Source organism: Mixophyes fleayi, chromosome 3, assembly GCF_038048845.1.
Source record: "Mixophyes fleayi isolate aMixFle1 chromosome 3, aMixFle1.hap1, whole genome shotgun sequence".
Taxonomy (NCBI): Eukaryota; Metazoa; Chordata; class Amphibia; order Anura; family Limnodynastidae; genus Mixophyes; species Mixophyes fleayi.
In genome coordinates, this window is record NC_134404.1 from 256018318 (window position 1) to 256040349 (window position 22032).

The following is a 22032-nucleotide window of genomic DNA, read 5'->3' on the forward strand; positions in this document are numbered from 1 at the left end:
TAAAGCTCCTGCTTCTCCCTTTTTCTATCCTGTATACTGTAAGGTAAAGGGTTGGGGGTGGTGTGTTTTGCCTTTTGTATTTTTACACACTAAGGAGCTTTTGGCTGTATTGCAGGCTCTCTTTCTCTTGTAGTTTGTGTGCTGCTTGTTATCTGTATTGTGTGCATTTTACTGTACTGTTTTGTCCCATCTTTGAACATGTCTGAGAGGGAAAAATCTACACGTGGCAGGGCTGGTGCTTCTATATTAAGTTTCACCTGTGCTGTATGTCATGTAAAGTTACCGTCTGGGCAGTCAGGAACACAGGCTCTGTGTGTGTCCTGTCGGCCCACGGAGACTACTCCTGGTGAAACAGTGGATGTCTGTTCAAACACGGAGGAGCCTGCTTGGGCTCGGTCTCTATTTAATACAGTGGAACTGCTTGCTCAGAAGGTACAGTCTCAGGCTGCTCAATCTTCTGATTCTGCTTCCTTAGTTCAGGCTTTGCCTGATGCTGCTCCAGTGCAGTCTGGAGAACCAGCCTGGGTGTGGGGTCTTGCATCCTCAGTACAAGGTCTGGTAGCGGTCTCTTCCTCCTTGGAGAGGATGATGCAGTTGGTCACTCCGCCTTCCTCAAGTAAACGGAGGCGGGTGGCCGCCTCTTTTCTGGAACATGAATCTGATTCTGATTGTAGTTCCCAGGAAGAGGGTGAGTTACCGCTGGGTTCTGACATAGATGCTGCTTCTTTGGTGGAGGTCCCAGCAGATCATCAGAGTGTGGAAGAGTTAATTCAGGCAGTGCGTCAGGTACTTGATATTCCTGAGGACCAAGTGCCTGAAGTTTCTGCATCCTCTCTTTTTGAAAGACGCAATAAGAGGTAGGTGGTTTTTCCAGCCTCTCCCCACTTGGAGCAGTTGCTGTTGAAATCTTGGTCTTCTCCAGACAGGAAGTTTCAGGTGACTAAGCGACTGCAGTCATGTTATCCATTTCCCCCTGAGGTTCTCGCTAAATGGGAGACACTTCCTCAGGTGGATGCAGCTGTGGCGAGGTTGGCAAAGGTAACTACTATTCCTCTGCCTTACCAGGCCACTCTTAAGAATGGTGCAGACCGGAAGGTTGAGACCATTCTTAAGTCCATTTTTTTAGCAGCGGGTGCTTCTTTGAGGCCTGCTTTAGCATCAGCTTGGGTTAACAAAGCTGTTGATCGCTGGTCGGAACAATTGTCTGAGGGTTTGTTGGCTGGCAGGCCATCCTCTGAATTGATTCTTTTAGTGGAACAGATTCAGAGGGCAACGGATTATTTAGGTGAAGCTGCTATGGAAGCAGGGACGATGGCAGCACGCATTTCTGCTTCGGCAGTGGCAGCGAAAAAAAGGCTCTGGAGTCCATTCCCTTTTCAGGAGGTGTTCTGTTTGGCCCTCAGCTGGATTCCTTTATCAGTCAGGCATCAGGAGGTAAGAGCACTTTCCTCCCGGTTAGTGTTCCCAAGCAGAGGATGTCTAGATTTCGGGCCTTTTGTTCCTCAGGTAGGTCAGACATCCAACCCTAGAGGTGCTTTGCATCGGGGACGTCAGGCCTGGTCGGCGCGTCGTCCAGCTGCTAGGCCAGCAGACAAACAGTCTGCATGACGGGGATTTTGCTCCTCCATTGTCGTCGGTGGTGGGAGCCCGTCTTCTGCTGCAGTTCAGGGATCGGTGGTGTCATTCCACCACCGATGTCTGGATTCGGGGAGTGGTGAGTCAGGGTTACAGGATCGATCTGCTCGGTCTCCCTCCCAGACAGTTTTTCACCACGGGGCTTCCATCGTGTCCAATCAAACGGTTGGCTTTAACAGAGGCGATTCAATCCCTTCTGTCGGCCGGAGTGGTTATTCCGGTTCCTCATTCTCAAAAAGGTTTGGGGTTTTATTCCAATCTTTTTCTTGTGACAAAACCCGACGGCTCCTTCAGACTGATTCTCAATCTAAAGGCTTTGAACACTCAGATAAGAGTGCCCAGCTTCAAGATGGAATCTTTACGCTCGGTAATTCTCGGCATGGATCAGGGAGAATTTATGGTGGCTCTAGACATCAAGGATGCATATCTCCATGTGCCCATTTGGAGGGGTCATCAGTCCCTGCTGAGGTTTGTGGTTCAGTCAGAGCACTTCCAGTTTCAGGCTCTTCCATTCGGTCTCGCCACAGCTCCACGAATCTTTACCAAGATCATGACGGTGATGGCTGCTTTGCTAAGAGCCAAGGGGATTACAATCATACCCTACCTGGACGATCTGCTTCTAAAGGCAGACTCTTCGCAGAAGCTTCTGTTACACATTCAGGTAGCAATCCAAACCCTGGAGTTGCACGGTTGGATTATCAACTTCAAGAAATCCAAGTTGATCCCATCACAGCAGATGGTGTTTCTGGGTCTTCTATTCGATACCCGTCGGAGAGGGGTATTTCTTCCTCAGGACAAGGTTTTAGCCTTACAGGGGATGGTGAAATCCCTGTTGATGGCAAGGAGACCCTCCATTCATTTTGCGATGAGGCTTCTGGGCAAGATGGTATCATCATTCGAAGCGATCCAGTTTGCTCAGTTTCAATGGAACAAATCTCATCGAAATCTGGTGAGTCAGGTGCTTCGCCTATCTCCACAGACGCGCCAGTCGCTGATCTGGTGGCTACACAGGCAGAACCTCTCCAGGGGCCGCTTGTTCTCCATTTGGGATTGGATTCTAATTACAACAGACGCCAGCCTTCGGGGTTGGGGGGCTGTATGTCTTTAGGCTCAGTTTCAGGGGCTTTGGACTCAGAAGGAGTCCAAGCTTCCAATAAATGTCTTGAAACTGCGCGCAGTGTTTCACGCTCTAAAAGGTGCGCAACATTTGCTGCAGGGAAAGCCAATAAAGATCCAATCAGACAATGTCACAACAGTGGCATATCTAAATCATCAGGGCGGAACCAGGAGTCCTCTGGCCAAGAGGGAGACTCACAGGATATTTCTGTGGGCAGAAGCTCACTTTTCGGCAATCATGGCCGTGTTCATTCCCGGAATAGAAAATTGGGAAGCAGACTTTCTAAGTCGGCAGACTCTACACCCAGGGGAATGGTCTCTCCATCCGGAGGTGTTTCAACAGTTGGTGATGAAATGGGGTCAACCGGATGTCGACATGATGGCATCTCGGTTGAATCACAAAGTTCCCCACTACTGTTCCCGTGCAAGAGATCCCGGGGCAGTCGCGGTAGACGCTAGGTCGGTGCCTTGGAAGTACCGCTTAGTGTACCTTTTTCCTCCGATAGCCATGCTTCCTCGAGTACTGCAAAAGGTGAAGAGAGAGGGTGTTCCAGTGCTTCTGGTAGCGCCGGATTGGCCGCGCAGAGCTTGGTACACTGACGTGCTCTTCATGGCAGGAGGTCGGTCGTGGTGGTTGCCAATTCGCCCAGATCTTCTAACTCAGGATCCCTTTTGTCATCAGGGTTTGCGTCGTCTGGCTTTAACGGCGTGGCTGTTGAAGCCAGGATCTTAAGAGCTAAGGGTTTTTTGAGACGGGTGGTTCAGACCATGCTTCGTGCTCGAAAGCCGGCTTCAGCCAAAATATATCATCGTGTTTGGAGGACATATATTGGTTGGTGCGAAAAGAAGGGGTATCCTACATCTTCTTTTCGTTTGGCCAGGTTACTGAGGTTCCTGCAGGACGGCTTGGATGCAGGTTTGCGTCTTAGTTCTCTTAAGGGTAAGGTGTCAACTCTTTCAACTTTCTTTCAGAGAAAACTTGCTGTTATACCTGATGTGCAGACTTTCATTCAGGATGTTCTTCATGTTCAACTTCCTTATATTCCTCCGGTTCCACCATGGGATTTGAATTTGGTGTTGAGGGCTTTACAGCATCCTCCATTTGAGCCTTTGAATTCAGTAGATTTCAAATTTCTTACTTTGAAAACGTTTTTTCTTTTAGCCATTTCAACGGCACGCAGAGTTTCAGAGCTTGCGGCTTTGTCTTGTAAGTCTCCTCTGCTAGTTTTTCATGAGGATAGGGCAGTTCTTCGAACTAAGCCATCCTTCCTTCCAAAGGTTGTCTCTAAGTTTCATCTGAATCAGGATATTGTCATTCCGGCTCTAACTGATTCCTCGTCTTCTAATAACGATGATTCTATTCGTTATCTTGATGTGGTTCGTGCCTTGAGAATTTATGTTAAAAGATCGCAGAAGTTTCGTAAAACTGAGGATCTTTTTATTCTTTACGATGCTCACAAAAGAGGCTGGCCAGCTTCTAAGGTGACCATTGCTAGGTGGATTACGGCTGTTATCCGCCAGGCTTACAACGGGGCTGGGGAGCCTGTCCCTGATAATCTGCGGGCGCATTCTACAAGATCTGTAAGTGCTTCCTGGGCGGCACGCCATGGTGCCTCCAGTGAACAGTTGTGTAAAGCGGCCACGTGGTCTTCTGTACACACTTTCACAAAGTTTTACAGATTTAATGTGTTTGCCTCTAGGGATGCAAGTTTCGGGAGAAAGGTGCTTCGGGCCGTTTCTTCTGAGCGTTCCCTCCCGTGAGACAGCTTTGGGATGTCCCCAAGGTCCCGGTGTCCCCCAAGGGATGTGAGAGAAAATGGGATTTTTATACTTACGTAAAATCCGTTTCACTTAATCCGTTGGGGGACACCGGGCGCCCACCCTTAACACTCTGGTTTCTCCTTCTGTTTGACATGTTGTTTGATTGTTAAGAGAATGTTATGTGTTAAGTTTATTCTCTTCTCTTTGGTTCTCTCTATCTCCCTTTCTGCGGGCTTGGTTAAACATAGACTGGCCTCTAGCAGGAGGTGGGGTATAGAGGGGGTGAAGCTAGAGTTTAGTTAACTAAAAGTTAAAGTGCCAGCATTCGCCTGCTCTACCCTATACCCCAAGGTCCCGGTGTTCCCCAACGGATTAAGAGAAACAGATTTTACATAACTATAAAAATCCCATTATTTGTATCCTTTTGAAAATGATGAAGCTTCTAAGGGGTTGCATTACCTAGAATAGACTGTTATTACAATTAGAGATGGTCACTGACCCCCGTGTTTTGGTTTTGGATTCGGTTTTGGATCTGGATTACCGTCGTGTTTTGGTTTTGGTTTTGCAAAACCGCCATTGCGTGTTTTGGTTTTGTTTTGTTATAAAAATTACATTTATTGGTGCTAAAATAACATAATTTAGCTATTATTTTGTAGCTACATTATTATTAACCTCAGTAACACTAATTTCCAGTCATTTTTTATTCAATTTTGAACACCTATGTCACAATATGATTTTCATACACTTGAAAAGAAAAATTGCTGCAGTTCTTGCCAGTGATAACAAAAAGGCCATTGTCATGCCTGGGCATAAGACCAAAAATCCACCTCTTAAGTGTGGAATTATTTTTACACGAATCCTGGCAAGAGTTGTCTATCCATTTGTAGCATTTTGAAAGCCACACTCAGTAGAGGTAGGGACCTTAACCATCTGGGATCCTCATCCATGTTTCGTCATTTTTCAGCGAGTTATTGGAAAACTGTTGGGAAAATCAGAAACTTCGGTTAAAAAAAAAATAACAACAAGCATTCCAGCATAATCTACCTCCCTTCTCTCATCTACATCCCAGCACCTGCAATCTCCCCCCCCCCTTCCCAACAATTGGCAGTTAAACAATCAAGAAGCAAGAATGAAACCTGTCACCCAGTCGCAAAGCGGATCACAGATGCCCTGGGTACTATGCTAGTGTTAGATCTGCGTCCAATGTTCACTATTAATACAGTTGGTTTAAGACATTTAATTGAGGTGTTATGTCCCTGTTAGCAAATGTCATCACTATACCATTTTACTAGAAAATCTTATTCTCTCCTGTACCGGAAAGTTCCTAAAAATGTCATTATTGGGTGACAAAATGGTATTCTACCCACTGTACACTTAACCACAGATATGTGTACAAGTGTAACTGGGCAAACAAAAGATTATATGACTGTGAAAACCCACTGGGTTGGTCTTTCGCCTTCCCCAGCATGGACAGCAGCAGCATGTACCCAGGTACATCACATTTTTGAGATGTAGGCTACTCTGTGTATCAGCAGCTTCACTAAGAGGCATACAGCTGACAAACTGTTCCAAAAACTAAGGGATGTCATTGAAAGATGGCTAATCCTGCTTGGAGTCTCCTGAGGATATGTCATTTCTGATTACGACCCCAATATTGGTCCAGCATTACAGCGGGGTTGAATTCCATCACATTTCCTGTTTTGCACACACTATCAACTTGGTGTTACAGAACTTTTGAAAAATGACATGCAGGAGATGCTGTTTGTGTCCATAAACATTTAGGATCAATTTCTGGTTTCTGCAACAGCATGTAGGAAAATGCAGCAGCTGCAAGAAGACTAGCATTTGAGGGGAATATACTTTAGTCCAGCGAAGTAGTTACCTGTGAAGAAAGTGCAGACACGGTTAGCTTGAGTCAAGTGATTGCCTTAATAATAGATTTTGAAAAGGTGCTACATAAAATTATAGTGTGCAATAAAACAAAGTAAATGTGCTAACTATATTTTAATTGTAGATTAAATACTTAATTTTCTTTGCAAGGATTCCAGACTTATCAACATCTTGTTGGGACGTCTTCTCCTTCAGTTTCTCTGGCAACTGCTTGTTGTAAAAGAAATTGCTTTCCCAAGACACCCAGTGGTGATGCAGATGAGTCCGCTCAACATTTTGATATTTACTGTGCTGTAAAAGAATTGCCCAAAAATCGTGACAGCTCTGCCCTAAAATCAACCAGTCATTCCCTTTGGAAGGCCATTAGCAGCAATTACATCATACTACACAGACTTCTATGATATTGGAATGAATTAGTATTGTTGGAGGAAGATTATCACTAAACCTTGCCACCTCTCCAGTTTCGCAGTGAGCTATGGTACAATAAAATGTAACTGCAGATTTAGACCAAGACTGTCAGCCCTATTATTTCTATTTCAGCAATTACAATTAGCAATGGAGCAATGGAGCTCTTCTCTTTGGGTGTTACCTATATAACGCAGCACAATTTGCCTGCAAATTCTACAGACAAGCCTGCTTGTCTTCCTCTCCATCAATGACTCTTAGCAATTGAGCACTCGTCTTTGGGTGTATATTAGACCCAAACATTATTAGTGAAAATCATGAAAAATACAGTTTAATCCCTGATAGGCCCTCCACCATCCTTTGCATGACAGATATGACTTTTGACAGCCAGAAATATTAATGCACAATTAGGGAGGACACCCCAAAAGCACTGAGGAGTGCTAAAAATTATTTAGTAGATACTGCTGACAGATATGACTTTTGACAGCCAGAAATATTAATGCACAATTAGGGAGGACACCCCAAAAGCACTGAGGAGTGCTAAAAATTATTTAGTATATACTGCTGACAGATATGACTTTTGACAGCCAGAACTATTAATGCACAATTAGGGAGGACACCCCAAAAGCACTGAGGAGTGCTAAAAATTAGTTGGTAGATACTGCTGACAGATATGACTTTTGACAGCCAGAAATATTAATGCACAATTAGGGAGGACACCCCAAAAGCACTGAGGAGTGCTAAAAATTAGTTGGTAGATACTGCTGACAGATATGACTTTTGACGGCCAGAAATATTAATGCACAATTAGGGAGAACACCCCAAAAGCACTGAGGAGTGCTAAAAATTAGTTGGTAGATACTGCTGACAGATATGACTTTTGACAGCCAGAAATATTTATGCACAATTATGGGGGACACCCCAAAAGCGCTGGGGAGTGCCAAATATTAAGAAAAAATAATAAACCTCTATCCTCCTCTCTTCACTAGCGATTTTGGTTAGAGCAATTGCAAGAACAATATTGTATTCTCTGTCCCTGCTCTAATCAGCCCGTGACTACACCCTGCTTTCTCCCTCTGTCAAATGGCGATGGATTGCTGTGGAGGCGTGTATTTATAAAGTTGAAGTATCGCGAGAACCGAGATCCGATGACGTTCGGCCTCGATTTGGATTCGGAACAGGCGGGAGAGTACCGAGCTGCTCAGCTCGGTACTCGGATACCCAAAGTTTGGGTGGGTTCGGTTCTCGGAGAACCGGACCCGCCCATCTCTAATTACAATAGACTACCATACCATTGGCGTATGGGGGACCTTCAAGGGATCCGAAAGGAATATTGAGAAATATTTCAAGAAATTACACATTTCTGCAGGAACAACAATTAAAGTGGGAAGGACTATGGCCTCATTTTGTAGGGCACTGAGAATCTGGGTGTATACCTTTTTCAGATATCCAAAAGAAAATTAGTAGACTATCTTCTTAAAAAATAGATATCATTACAAAAGGAATTGATTTTTTTTTTATGCGATGCCTATTTACTTGCCATCACGTTTTCAGCCAGAACTATAACCAACACAGTCTATGAACAGATTAACTACTCTTGCCTATTAAGGTTCATTACTCTATTGAGACAATTTAATTGAATGATCCAGAAGATCTGTTTTTCATCTTCCTCCAGTCAGGACTTTTGGGAAACCTGAAAATACTGTTCTCACAAACCATATACAAGAGAGTTTGGGGGCAACATATAGACACAGACTTGCATTCCTTTAGGGGCAAAGAATCTTCAATTTAAAAAATAGACAATGACTCTGAAACAGCTAAACTTGCAGTTACGGTAAGGGGCAGGATTTCAAGATACCTGGAAACTTGGACATTCACAACTCAAGATCGGTGAGTGTTGGATGTTCTCACAAAAGGTTACAGAATAGAGATTTGAAAGGTTCCCAGGGGAAACTGAAAACTTGCAATCAAAGTACCTATCCTCCCCACTGCAACTATAGACTTTGCACAGTAAATAATCTACTGACACTCTTGAAGGAAAAAGTAATCTTGCTGTCCATACCAACCAAAAAGGCACTGGATTTTATTCTAAACATTTTCTGGTGAAAAAAACATTCTGCATAATTCTGGATCTAAGAAGATTCAACCGACCTGTATAAACAATGCACTTCTGTATAGAGTGAGTAAATTCATTCCTCAAGGCTATAGAGAAAGGGGATTATTTAACATATTTAGATCTGCAGGATGTACCTATATGCAGTCAAGTCCATAAATATTGGGACAGCGACACAATTCTCATATTTTGGGCTCTATACACCACCACAATGGATTTGAAATTAAACTAACAAGATGTGCTTTAACTGCAGACTTTCAGCTTTAATGGGGGTATTTACATACATCCAAATCAGGTGAACGGTGTAGGAATTACATAGGTTTCTATATGTGCCTCCCACTTTTTAAGGGACCAAAAGTAATGGGACAATCGACTCAAAAGCTATTTCATTGACATGTGTGGGCTATTCCCTCGTTATTTCATCATCAATCAGGTAAAAGGTCTGGAGTTGATTCTAGGTGTGACATTTGCATTTGGAATCTGTTGCTGTTGACTCTCAATATGAGATCCAAAGAGCGGTCACTATCAGTGAAGCAAGCCATCATTAGGCTGAAAAATCAAAACAAACCAATCAGAGGATTAGCAAAAACATTAGGTGTGGCCAAATCAACTGTTTGGAACATTCTTAAAAAGAAAGAACGCACCGGAGAGCTCAGCAGCCCCAGAAGACCACGGAAAACAATTGGGGTGGATGACAGAAGAATTTGTTCCCTGGTGAAGACAAACCCCTTCACAACAGTTTGCCAAATCAAGAGCACTCTCCAGGAGGTATGTGTATATGTGTAAAAGTCAACAATCAAGAGAAGAATTCACAAGAGTGAATATAGAGGGTTCACCCCAAGATGTAAACCATTTGTGGGTCACAAAAACAGGAACACCAGATTAGAGTTTGGCAAAAAATATCTAAAAAAGCCATTACAGTTCTGGAACAACATCCTATGGACAGATGAGACAAAGATAAACTTGTACCAGAGTGATGGGAAGAGAAGAGTATGGAGAAGGAAAGGAACTGCTCATGATCCAAAACCTACCACCTTATCAGTGAAGCATGGTGGTGGTAGCGTCATGGCGTGGGCATGTATGGCTGCCAATGGAACTGGTTCCCTTGTATTTATTGATGATGTGACTGCTGACAGGATGAATTCTGAAGTGTTTTGGGCAATATTATCTGCTCATATTCAGTCAAATGCTTCAGAACTCATTGGACGGCGCTTCACAGTGCAAATAGACAATGACCCGAAGCATACTGCAAAAGCAACCAAAGAGTTTTTTAAGGCTAAACAAGTGGAGTTTTATGCAATGGCCAAGTCAATCACCTGACCTGAATCCGATTGAGCATGCATTTCACTTGATAAAGACAATACTGAAGGGAAAATGCCCCAAGAACAAGCAGGAACTGAAGACTTTTGCAGTAGAGGCCTTGCAGAGCATCACCAGGGATGAAACCCAGCGTCTGGTGATGTCTATGCGCTCTAGACTTCAGGCTGTAACTGACTGCAAAGGATTTGCAACAAAGTATTAAAAAGTGAAAGTTTTATGTAGGATTGTTTAGTTTGTCCCATTACTTTTGGTCCCTTAAAAAGTGGGAGGCACATATAGAAACCGTTGTAATTTCTACACCGTTCACCTGATTTGGATGTAAATACCCTCAAATTAAAGCTGAAAGTCTGCAGTTAAAGCACATCTTGTTAGTTTCATTTCAAATCCATTGTGGTGGTGTATAGAGCCCAAAATATGAGAATTGTGTCAATGTTCCAATATTTATGGACTTGACTGTATTTCTATAGCAGAACAGCATGATTCATTCCTAAGATTCTGCATACTAGGTTACCATTTTTCTACGCCTATCTTTCAGCCTCTCCACATCTCCATAGGTATTCTTCAAAATGCTGGTAGTTTTAATGGCGGCATTAAGAAAGCAGGGATTAGCTTTTTAACCATATCTAGATGACTTCTTGGTGATATGTAAATCAAGATGCTTCACGCACAATAAAAGTAATCAATTCTCTTTAAGATCATAGTTGGATCATAAATATAACTAATAGCCAACTGGAGCCCACACAACAGTTCATGAGTGTATACAGATTCATCAAAGGTGGCAGTATCTGGAGAAAGGTTACCCAAGATACATCAGTCATACAGAGTACAATTCAGAAGGCAGTCATCTGTAAGAGATTGTCTCAAGCTGCCAGAAATGTTTTCTTTTATGATGGGAATTATTCCGTGGGCAAGAACGCACATGCAAGATCTTGAAATAAAATTATTGACAAAATGAAATTTAGAAGATTTAGAACAGAAGATCAAAACGACCAAAGGGTTAAGGAAATCACTCAACTGGTTACCAAATCCAACATTAAGAAACCAAGGAGTGACTCTCACAGACCCAGAGTAGGTAATATTGACTACAGATTCTAGCTGTACAAGCTGGAGTGCACATATTCACATACAAATCGTTCAAGGTTTGTGGCAACAAGTGGAAAATAATCCCTATATAAACATCCTAGATTTGAGAGCCGTTAAACTTTTTAAGATGTAGACATCTGAAAGTAATATCAGACAACCAGACAGTGGTGGCCTTTATAAACAAGGAAGCCTGAGAAGCAGAGCCATGATGTCAGAAGTGTCGATGATATGGGAGAGAACAACATAATGTCATTCTCTGCACTCTATGCATCAGAGAAAAACAATGTAATAGCAGATTACGGAGCCACTGTCGGATACCTCCTGGAGAATAGATATTGCACAAAGGTGTGTTTCACATGCAGGCAAAGATATTTGGCTACCCACAGATAGATCTGGAGGCACTATATCAAAATACCAAGCTAAAGTGGCTCTTTTTCTATCATAAGGACACCAAAAGGTATATATGCCCTATTAAGACCTTGGGGTATGTGGTATGTGTTCCCTCCTTTTCCCATTGTGATGATAGCAGGCTTAGTGTTTTACCCTGTACCACATAGCTGGCATACCCAGTACAATTCAGAGGTTCAGAATCACCCAGGCAAATATCTGAAATAAAAGAATTAGGTTTATTCAACAAAATGGTAACCGCAAACAGAGGTAATAACAAATAAATAATAACCAGCAACAAATCACACTACAGTCTGTCACATACAACATACAGGGTATAATGAAAACACTGCACCAGTATCCTAGTCACTCTCAGGTGCTGCTGTCCACCCATGCTTCTCCAGGGACGCAGCTTCTCTCTCCTTTGAGGCTACTAGCAAGGTAGTGGTCCCAAGACACTTTGCTTTTGGCAGACACACAGCTATCTTTGACCCGGATAGAAATCAGGACAAAGGCAGTACTCCAGGGATTGATTGTCCCTTCCCTGTCAACTGGTAGAGACCGAAATGTCAATGCCAGTCTAATTTCAGTTATCACTGGGTAGTGAAAGCAATTTGTTGGGAATCCGCACTTCCCTAAGTATGGTAAAGATCTGTATGCTGCCAATGCAATAACAATTGATGTAACATAGGGTCCCATGCGCAATGTGGAGGTGAAATGGTGGTCACAGATGTGTGTTGCAGAATATGTCAATGTTAGGTAGCAATAGAAAGCGACTGGACAAGATTGTAATTTTAATGCGTATATTGATTGTTTGAACAAAAGAAAAACATTATGAAAAAAACAGTGCACTGGATACACAAGAATCGTGGAGAAAATACCTTAAAAAGTCCATATCTGTGCATAGATTGCACCAATCAATATCAATACTCTGCTCTAACAAGTTGTAGGCAAATAAAAAAAAAAAGTACTTTAGTACATATAGTGTTGCTGCAGCCAAAATATATGGCAATAAACCTTGATAGGAGTGGTAGTTATATAAAGTAAGTCTGGAAGCCCTGTCCAAAGATGCCGTCCCTCCGCTTGGCTGCTTCTGGATCTTGCACAGATGTGCCCATGGTGTCTGTATGCCTGTATCTCATGCTAGGTCCTTCGTGCATGTGCAGAGGCGCTTCTGTGTCTCATCTCAGTACAGTGTAGTATTGAAAGTGATGTTAGGAGCTCATGAGCTTCAGTTTGAGTGATAAAATGCAATTCATATGCGTTTCGCCCTTGCAGGCTTCGTCAGGGAATGTCAGGTAAGAATTGTCAATTATTTTTAAGGTATTTTCTCCACTATTGTGTATCCAGTGTGCTGCTTTTTTTTTTCATAGTGTTTTTCTTTTGTTCAAACATTCAATACACACATTAAGATTATGATCTTGTCCAGTTGCTTTCTGTTGCTACCTAACATATACATATTAGGCATCACACATCTGTGACCACCATTTCACCTCCACAGAATGGAACCATTCAGTATGGTTGTCCACTGATATGGTTTTTCATCCAGCAAGTTGGATCCATGGACTTGTGCTTTTTTTACCTTATTATTGCCAACCCATTACCCTAAACTAGTATGAACCGGGATTCATCAGTCCTCCAGTGTTTGTTTTTCTCAGCCCACTACAACATCCCTGTGACAGGATGGACCGCCTATGCCACCTTGTCTTATGCTTCTGGGAACCGACCAAGCTTACTTTGCCACCTTTTTCCTTTTGTTATCCAAAATACACCCCCTAACCGCAGTAGGAGGGGCTTAAAAATGCTGCCACACTGGATTCCTTACCGGCATCATTAACTGGGTTCCTTCTGTGTAACTGACTTCGCGAGTGTACCCTGTTACTGTTGTACCTGGCCTGGTACTCCTGACCTCTTCCTATAGATCAGGGTTGCTGTGAATGGATCTCCCCCTGGCCTATCACACTGGCCACAGCTGCTCAGTAGCGGGCAGAGCGGTGGTACTGGATGCTGGGTCCAAACCTCAGAAACAGCCGGGAACGGATTAGGTTTTGGGTCTAATCTGTAGGTCACAGGGATAGAGAAGTTTCCAAGCAGGTCTTTGAAGCAAGTGATGTTTATTTTCTCACCCTGGTTGAAGATATCGGGGAGCAGGTCAGATGAAGCAAGAAGAACAATTTCCAATACAAGACAAGGCTTTTTATACAGCTTTGAATACAGCCTCACAGGGTAAGCCAGCCCCCTGAGGTCTGAGCTATTTTTAGAATCAGGATGCAATTTGTTTACCCAAACATGGATTTACATGCAATGCAAAGCTAACAATATTTACTCTTATCTGTGATATCCTAAAACTTACTGTGATTTCCTGCATCATGTTTTAGATACAGGAAATCTAGTAACAAGTCTTAATTAAACCTTCCTGTGCCTTCAGGTGCTGGACCCTCACACATCAAAAGGTCTAATTAACATGGGTCCTTTCTACAGACAGCTGCAGAATACACATTCCCAAAGAAAGTCACAAAACATCAAGCAAGTATTTTCCCTACTCCAAGATACACAAAATACTTCCTCAACAAAGGTTTATTGTATCAGATATATAATGCATTTCCTCTAGCAAAGTTAAAACGAACAAATTTCTTCCCCTGGTCTCAGAAATAAAGATATCTCCTTTACTAACATACACACAATATCAAAAATAAGTACATTTGCAATTATATATATTATATATCAGGCTCACACTCAGCCAACATCTCCTCATCTGTTATTTCTGCATAGGGGAAGGTGTAGGAGTAGTTTTCCCAGGGCTACATGGTAGTGGCCCCTGACATGACAATTCCTTTATCCTCTCCCATTAATTCTGTTACAGTCTGTAATCCTGATTTCTGCTGAGATCATATGTTGAGCAACTTTATGTTTCTCTTCTGTCACACTTGGGTACAGCTGTACATCATTCACACTGGAGAGCACACATGTGGTATCCTGCGTTACTTCATTAGATAAAATATTTTCAGACACGACAGGGGTGGATAACTGGCCTTTTCTGCAATTCTATTCTAACTCAGACACAGTCTCAGGTGCCAATATCACTGACAAATTATCAGAAGATGCTACTACATGGTACTTGCAAGTCACCAAATGGGAGGATTTCTCCTAATCCTTTCTCAGTAGTGAGAAGTACAACATCCTCAAAAAGCAGTTCTTCTCCTGCCTCCCCCAAGATAGTAGCTTGAGCAGCTGTGTATAATCCACTGGGAGGGACCTCCCCTGATTAACAGACTGCGCAGCCCTTTTTTTAGAGAGTTACAAAAGATATTTTAATTGACATTTTTCAGTATTCATTCGATAACACTCATCCTACATTTCAATCTCAGTAAGTCCTTGTTGCCATACCTCGTCCTCTGCTTCTTCAAAACTCTGTTGCAGACATTGCATTTGTTTCCAGAGAGGTATGTGGGGACCTAAAGTGAGCATCCATTTCCTCTAGACACTAAAGGCATTAATGGGATTCTCCTGATCTTTTAAAAGATGTTTGAAGATATCCGTGTGCGTGCAGTTCAGGTACGGTACACCCCGAATCTGGCATTCCACTATCAACTCCTCCATACTCATTGTCTCTAGTGGATCTCTAGAATCTGCTAATGGGGCAGATTCTATTTGTACATTTGCAGGGGATTCATCAGGCATGTCCCTGTGCTGTAACAGTCCATTTCTGTTTTTGCTTTCCTCTATCTTGGTTGTGAATAAAATTTCACACTGGTACTGTTGATTATTGTTGTCACTGGATTTTCCGGTGGCCAAATTTTGCATAGTACAAATAACTTTATTTGCAAACTCATCCCATTCTGGTTCATCTCCAAAATTTCAGGAACTTGCTTCCTCTTTCAACATTAGGAACACATCCAACAGGTTCTCCAATTTCTCCTCTAGGCTGGCTCCTTTCCACATAATAATCTTTGGGTTCTCCTCGTCCCAATAATCCAAAATGTGCTGCATTGTGGTGGGGTAGTACAACACGTCCATATCCCCATTTTGCAGACTCTGCCACAGTCCTTCATCCCAGAAATCCCTTTCCCTGGATGCACTGAACTGTTTCATACCTTATTTTGGAGGACCTTTTTTTAACACTGAGCGGCGATCTGCTCTCTGCTTCCCAGAGCTCACACCCATTTTACTTCCAGGGATCACCTCACTGTAATTTCCTCTCGAGACATGGTTCCATTTGCTATTCTCCACTGGCGGGGTGCACCTCCCCTTATCAAATCGGCACTTAGGCATTATCTTCCCTGGCCTAAAGCAAACGACACTTTTTGTGACCTTAAAGCCTTTAGGAGTAAGTTCAGGATAATGTGGCAACTGGTTTCTAGTGCTAACTTCTTTGCAGAGTCTTGGAATGTATCACGATACAGTTCCCCTGCAGCTCTACCCTGAGTGACCCCACTGCTTGCCACCAAAAATGTGAAGATACCGGGGTTTCTGGCTCAATTCTACCCACTTCACTCTGGCTGGCCACCCACGGCTGCCTTCTTAGGCCAGGGAAGCCTACTCAGTACCTTCTAAGGTTCTTATTAGTCACTCAGGCAAATGCGGTTAGAAAAATACAACTGTACCTTTATTGTAACAAAAACTCACTAGAATATTATGTACACACAGTAAATAAATGCCAGGCAGGTTCACCACATCATCTCTCCCTTACCCCACTAGCCTAAGGACTTGACAACCCATGGATCTGCCGATGTATTTCACTGATAGAACCACCAGCCACCCTGCAGCTTCCATCCATCAATTCCCAGAATGAACATCACTTTCCCCCTGGAGTGGCTCCTTATATCTCAGGTCAAATTTCCACAATGTTTTCCCCTCCCTGGGCAAACCTCTGGCTCTCTCACTCTTTAAACATTGGTGGGTCCTGGATCAGGGGGTTGGAGAGGGGAGTGGAGATGAGCTGTACTTCCAAAGAAACTCCCCTGCCAGATTGTAGACCAAACGTCTGGAGTAGTCTTGCAAGAACAATAAATACTAATTAGCCTTTCCCCTCACCCCTACCTACAACCCCCTGGCTTCACTTTTAAGGACAATGACTAACAACCTCACTGCCACATAAACAATATAAATATTTACAATGAGCTGTATTGTCCTCTTATCCACATGTAATTAGACACTGCGGTTGTACTTTGTTGAGCTGCGGAACAAAAGCACGGGCTATTAAAAGTATATGCTATAATCCACATTATGTGAGAAACGAGGGACAGGCTGGTTAGGGTGATATTAATACCTTGTTTCACCACAGTGTGTTACAGTCAAAGGAATGTTCTACTTACAGAACTCAGAGGGAATGCTGAGTGACATGCTCTATGCTTTTCTACTTTAATAGCTGTATAAAATGAATACAATTCGATCCACTCTAGAAATTTTTTTAAAAAAAATTAGAAGACATAACATAGACAGGTAGAAATATTGACAAATATGTAGTATATTTAAACTTGTAATGAAAGTAGTTCACTTTGTAGTTCACATTGCAATTTAAGATTTTTATCTGTATACTACAAACTTTGTAATTGCTTTCCTTTCATTGATTATATGCTTCACACTGTACTATACAAATTAAAGGAGTTGAATAATCCAATTATTATGGGCCTGATTCAGAGTAGATCACAAGTGCAACTTGCGACTGAAAAAGTTACACACAAGTGTATTCATATGTATGTCATATTCAGAGTTGAAGATGCATCCAGGTCTGACAACAGTCACACCCCTCAGACACCTTACCTCCAACTTGCAAAAATGTGGAAAAAAAACCTTTTCATTTTATGTGTTGCGAACAACAATTGCTATGAAGCATTATTTAAATTTGAATAAGCTTGCTAACAAAGCAAGAACAACTTCCCACCATATGTGCTTGTTTGGAAATGTATGTTACAATTTATTAAAAACAAATGCCTGCAAGTTGCTCCAACCTAGCCTGTCTTTGTCTTGGAACGATTGCTGGTTACTTGATGACTGAATTTACGGTTGTGTTCTTGGAATTATTCCAAAACTTTCATAGCCTTGTAGCATCTTGCTGATCAATCCCATTCACAAATGTAGTGTAGTGGTCACATATCTTCTATTCAGTTTTTCCTGTACCCATATCAAAGATCAAATTTTGTCACAATAATATGGCAAACAAAATCTCTGCAGAATGGAACCATTCAGTAGGATTGTCCACCGATTATGGTTTTTGTGCAGCAAAGTTAGCCTATGCGTTCATGCCAGCTTATCTGTTGCAAATTTACGTGCTGCATTCATAGTTTTATCTTGCCTACTTGGTTTAAGCAATATTGTTTGATGAACATATTTAATGTTGCTAATTGAGCAGTCAATGAAAGCGAAGGTCAGGATTACTTAAAGTGACCACACAGAGGAGATCATTCATTAACCATCTAAGTGCCACTGTTATTCATCCAAGCATATACAGAAATGATATGAATGTTTCTGATGTGGTTTAGGCTTGGAGACAAGGGGAATCCTGGTAAATCATTCAGTTCTGAGATGGCACAGATTCTCTCTCTTCTTCAACTACACAAAAAGATCTGCATTAGCACTAAGGACTTGGACAGCTGGCTTCAAACAGACAGGTATATTTTCTTTGTTAACCTTAGGATTGTAATATCAACTTTCATGTTTTCACCTTGAAATATTGGGAGGTTTCTTCATGTATTTTCACTGTACAATATATGTGTTGGTCATCAAGTAGTTGTTGGGTATTCAGTTGGAAACTATGCTTCTTGGTATATAGAATTTTAAGCACATTGTTAAATTGTTGCTAGCACCAGAGAAAGTATGTACTAGGCGTAGTTTTATGTCACTGCATGCTTTGTCATATTCTCAGTCTTTTCTGGATATTACCAAACAGATAATGCCGCCATACATGACTCCATGATGTCACACACATATTCTTTGCAAGTAGGCCATTCCCCAAGCTATTGTATTTTGAAAAGATTATCATACCTTGACAGGAGAGCTTTTGATAGGAAATAAAGGGATTATGGGGAATGAAAGAGAAATAGTGCTGTGTCAACTGTAATGTAAACTCTGCAAGAGGCATCATAGGAACTAAGAAGTCCAATAACTAGAATATTGTTATACATTCATCCATCAATATTTACATTTCACAATATAGGGGGAAAAATAAAAAATATAGGCCTAGAATTTGGTAAAACAAAAACGGAGAAAATTGTTACTGCCCATGAGCTGACTTAATTTTTCTCTTCGGAAAACCAATGCATTATATTTGGATGCAGTACGTACACTTTAAGGGTTATTTACAAACCTTTTTTTTTATATATACACAAGTGTGCCTACTTGTTGTTGTGCATTTCAAGGTGCACTTCTTCCTTTGGAAACACCCCTGAAAAATCATTATGCACCTACATTTGCGGGTTGGTGTATAAACCTGAAAATGCACATATTGGAAACCAGTATAAATGTAATTTCAAAGTCCAATCTTCTTCTACTTTAGGACTAACAACTTCATTAATTAAACTTTTCCTTTTTTTTTTTTTTTTTTTTTTTTTTTTTTTTTTTTAAATACTGCTTGGTTTGTGGCTCATTTATGCCTTTTCAACTGTAGTGAAATTGTGGTAACCCTTGCAATGTAGTACAACTGCGTATGTGATTATTGAAGTGCTGGAATAGCATCCAGGACCATTGCATATAGGTTTATTCGAGCCTTCACAGTATGCAAATAGGCACTTATGGTGTGCAGAGATTAATTAAAACAATGAGAAATCCCTGATCTTGGAAAAATACATTTTCCTTCCCTGATCTCTCATATTATTACCTCATTCAGCCTTTGTGTGAATCACATTTTATGATTTATTTTTTCAGCATTTTGTTTATTACAATAAAGACAAAATATTATGTTGTACATGTATTTGATAATAAATGTATTAGAGTACAAACTCGGCAATAGAAAGTTACCTATCAGTTACCCATGAGCAAAATGCCCAGCGCTAAATAAAATGAACATTAATTTATTATACAGGTGGTTCGTCTCTATGAAAGAGATGTGCAACAAAAGAATTTCAAACCTGTATTGTCATCGATGGGTCTTGGAAACAGTCAGCATTCTGCGCAAAGTCAGCACGCAGTGTCTTCTAGTATCCTGTAATATTCTTTCCACCTCAAAGCTGAGATACGAACAGTGGCTGAACAAGACCCTACGCTCACGTCAAAGGCAGAATTATCTCCGGTTGATGTGTAGGTTTGTACATTCATTTAATGGACTAGATTGAGCCTTTTTTTCAGGTTCTAAATAACTAAAACTTAACATAATAAGACTACCTAGACTATAATTTTAAAGTTTTCAAATATGATTCAAGAACACTTAAAATGTTATATTGTAAGTAAAGGGTAATGTTTATAAAGATATTTAAAACTATTTTGTCCTTATTAATTGTGTTTTTCATTTGACTTCAGGAGTCCTCATATGCCTTGGAAAAGCCTCTTAATAAAGCACAATGGGCCTGATTCATTACGGAACATAAGTCACATGCCTTATTTAGCGTGAAATTGCTCTGTGCATGCTCAGAAACTAACTTAACGTTACACTTCTGACTGCTACGATTTAAAGGGCGGCGTGGAGGGGAGGGGCGTCTGCATGTAGGCATTGTGCAGTAGGGGCGTCTCAAGGTCAAGCGCACACAAATTTGTCCAATTCTGGGCATCTTTCAGGTACGTTAGATTTAGCAATATAACTTGCACCAGCTACATGACAGGTGTAAGTGCTGATTGATAGTGATGAATGACACACATGCATGCCAGAACCTGTATTTGCAATTAACAGCAACTGTAAAAATGCATTTTATGTACAGTAGTACATAGTACAATTAATGATTATGCTATTAAGAGGCGTTACTGTATTTCATTTTCTTTTTCTGTACATTCTGACTATATGGCACTTGAGGTATGCAGACAGGATGTACTTATACCTGTATTCAAATGGAAACGTTTATTCAGATCCGCTTGTACTTGAATTTCGTTCACTTTCCGTTCCTTGATGAATCATTCCCCAATCAAGTCCTTGCTGTTTAATCTTGATTTCTATTATATTATGTAAAATATCTGGTAACTCTCTCCCCCCCCCCTGTTTTTCTTAGCATGAAGTCTCTCTCTTCCGTTGTACGCCTCATTCTAACTCTAATAGCAGTGATTTTGCACAACATACACAGTATATCCGAGAAGACTAATTTGGAATACCAGAAATACTTGAAGTAAGGCACTAAATCATTATTTAAATATGTGAAGCATGTCAGTTGTTTCAGTTTTTGTAATACAACATAAACCCACTATATGGCCTTTATAATGCCCACTTTTGTTTTCAGGTTAGTATAGTCTGAACACAAAAGCATTACTTGCCATATTTATTTTTTTTCTCCCTTCTAGGAGATCCCGGAGAAAAGTAAAAGTGTATATGAGGGGGGTGTGGCGCTGCAAATTTTGTCATTTTAGCCTCGCCCACCATGACACAATACTGCTATTGCTTCAATTCTCCATGTGGGGGTAGGGCCAAAATTGCGCATTTGTGACTAATCTTGTCATCGGGCCACTGTCCACTTCACTAAGGAGTGAACAGCATGTGGGAGAATGGCCTGCTCTCCTGGGAGCCCGGGAGACCTACGCAGAATTCGAACATTATGGGAGAGTGGGCAAGTATGCACAAACGTGCATTAAAATGTATTAATTATATTATGACACTACTGACCTATGTTCTTAGCTAGAGGTGTCTTTATACTCGAAGCACTGTACATATAATGGGCTTTGAGATCTGAATTTTTATATAGCCATATTTTTCAGCTTTCACTGTTTAAATTCTAAACTACATCCTAAATTGTAGCATAATTTTGAGGTGTAACTTCTGTTTACCTTGTAATGCAGTTTATGTTCTATCTCTCACAGGTATTTGAAATTCCTTCTTCAGTATTCAGAAAATATGTCAACATGCACTAGTGTAGAAAAAAACAGATGGGATGAAGCTATTCAGCTGAGCAGTCAAATCATTCTAAATATAAGAATGTTTATTGAGAAATTTAAATCTGAATAAAGAATAAACATCACTATGTCATCATATAAAGATTGTTTTTAGTGTTTACTATAATGAATAATAATACTATTACAGGGAATGCCTCTTAAACTTTTTCAGAGTGAACCCATAAAAATATTATGATTATCAAAAACTGGAAAATGTAACTACTTGGTGAGGATGGCGTGGCAAAAATAAAAAGAAAAGTATAGGTTGAGAATGATATTTAAATAACCAAAAGCAAAGAAAAAAGGAAATAACATTT

At 41.2% G+C, this 22032-nt stretch overlaps 1 protein-coding gene across 3 annotated transcripts in view; it reads left to right on the forward strand.

Moving 5' to 3' along the window:
* Positions 1–21818, forward strand: part of ERMARD (ER membrane associated RNA degradation) — a 90934-nt gene extending 69116 nt beyond the window's left edge. For 2 of the 3 annotated variants that reach the window (XM_075203464.1, XM_075203466.1), the window contains 4 exons: positions 18193–18321; positions 19731–19949; positions 20845–20958; positions 21644–21818. In XM_075203464.1, coding sequence (XP_075059565.1) covers positions 18193–18321; positions 19731–19949; positions 20845–20958; positions 21644–21788 — 607 coding nt within the window. In that variant the 3' untranslated portion in view covers positions 21789–21818. Of the gene's footprint in view, positions 1–18192; positions 18322–19730; positions 19950–20844; positions 20959–21643 lie in introns of those variants that run through there. The other variant, XM_075203465.1, reaches the window with a different exon arrangement.
* The last annotated feature ends 214 nt before the right edge of the window (positions 21819–22032 follow it).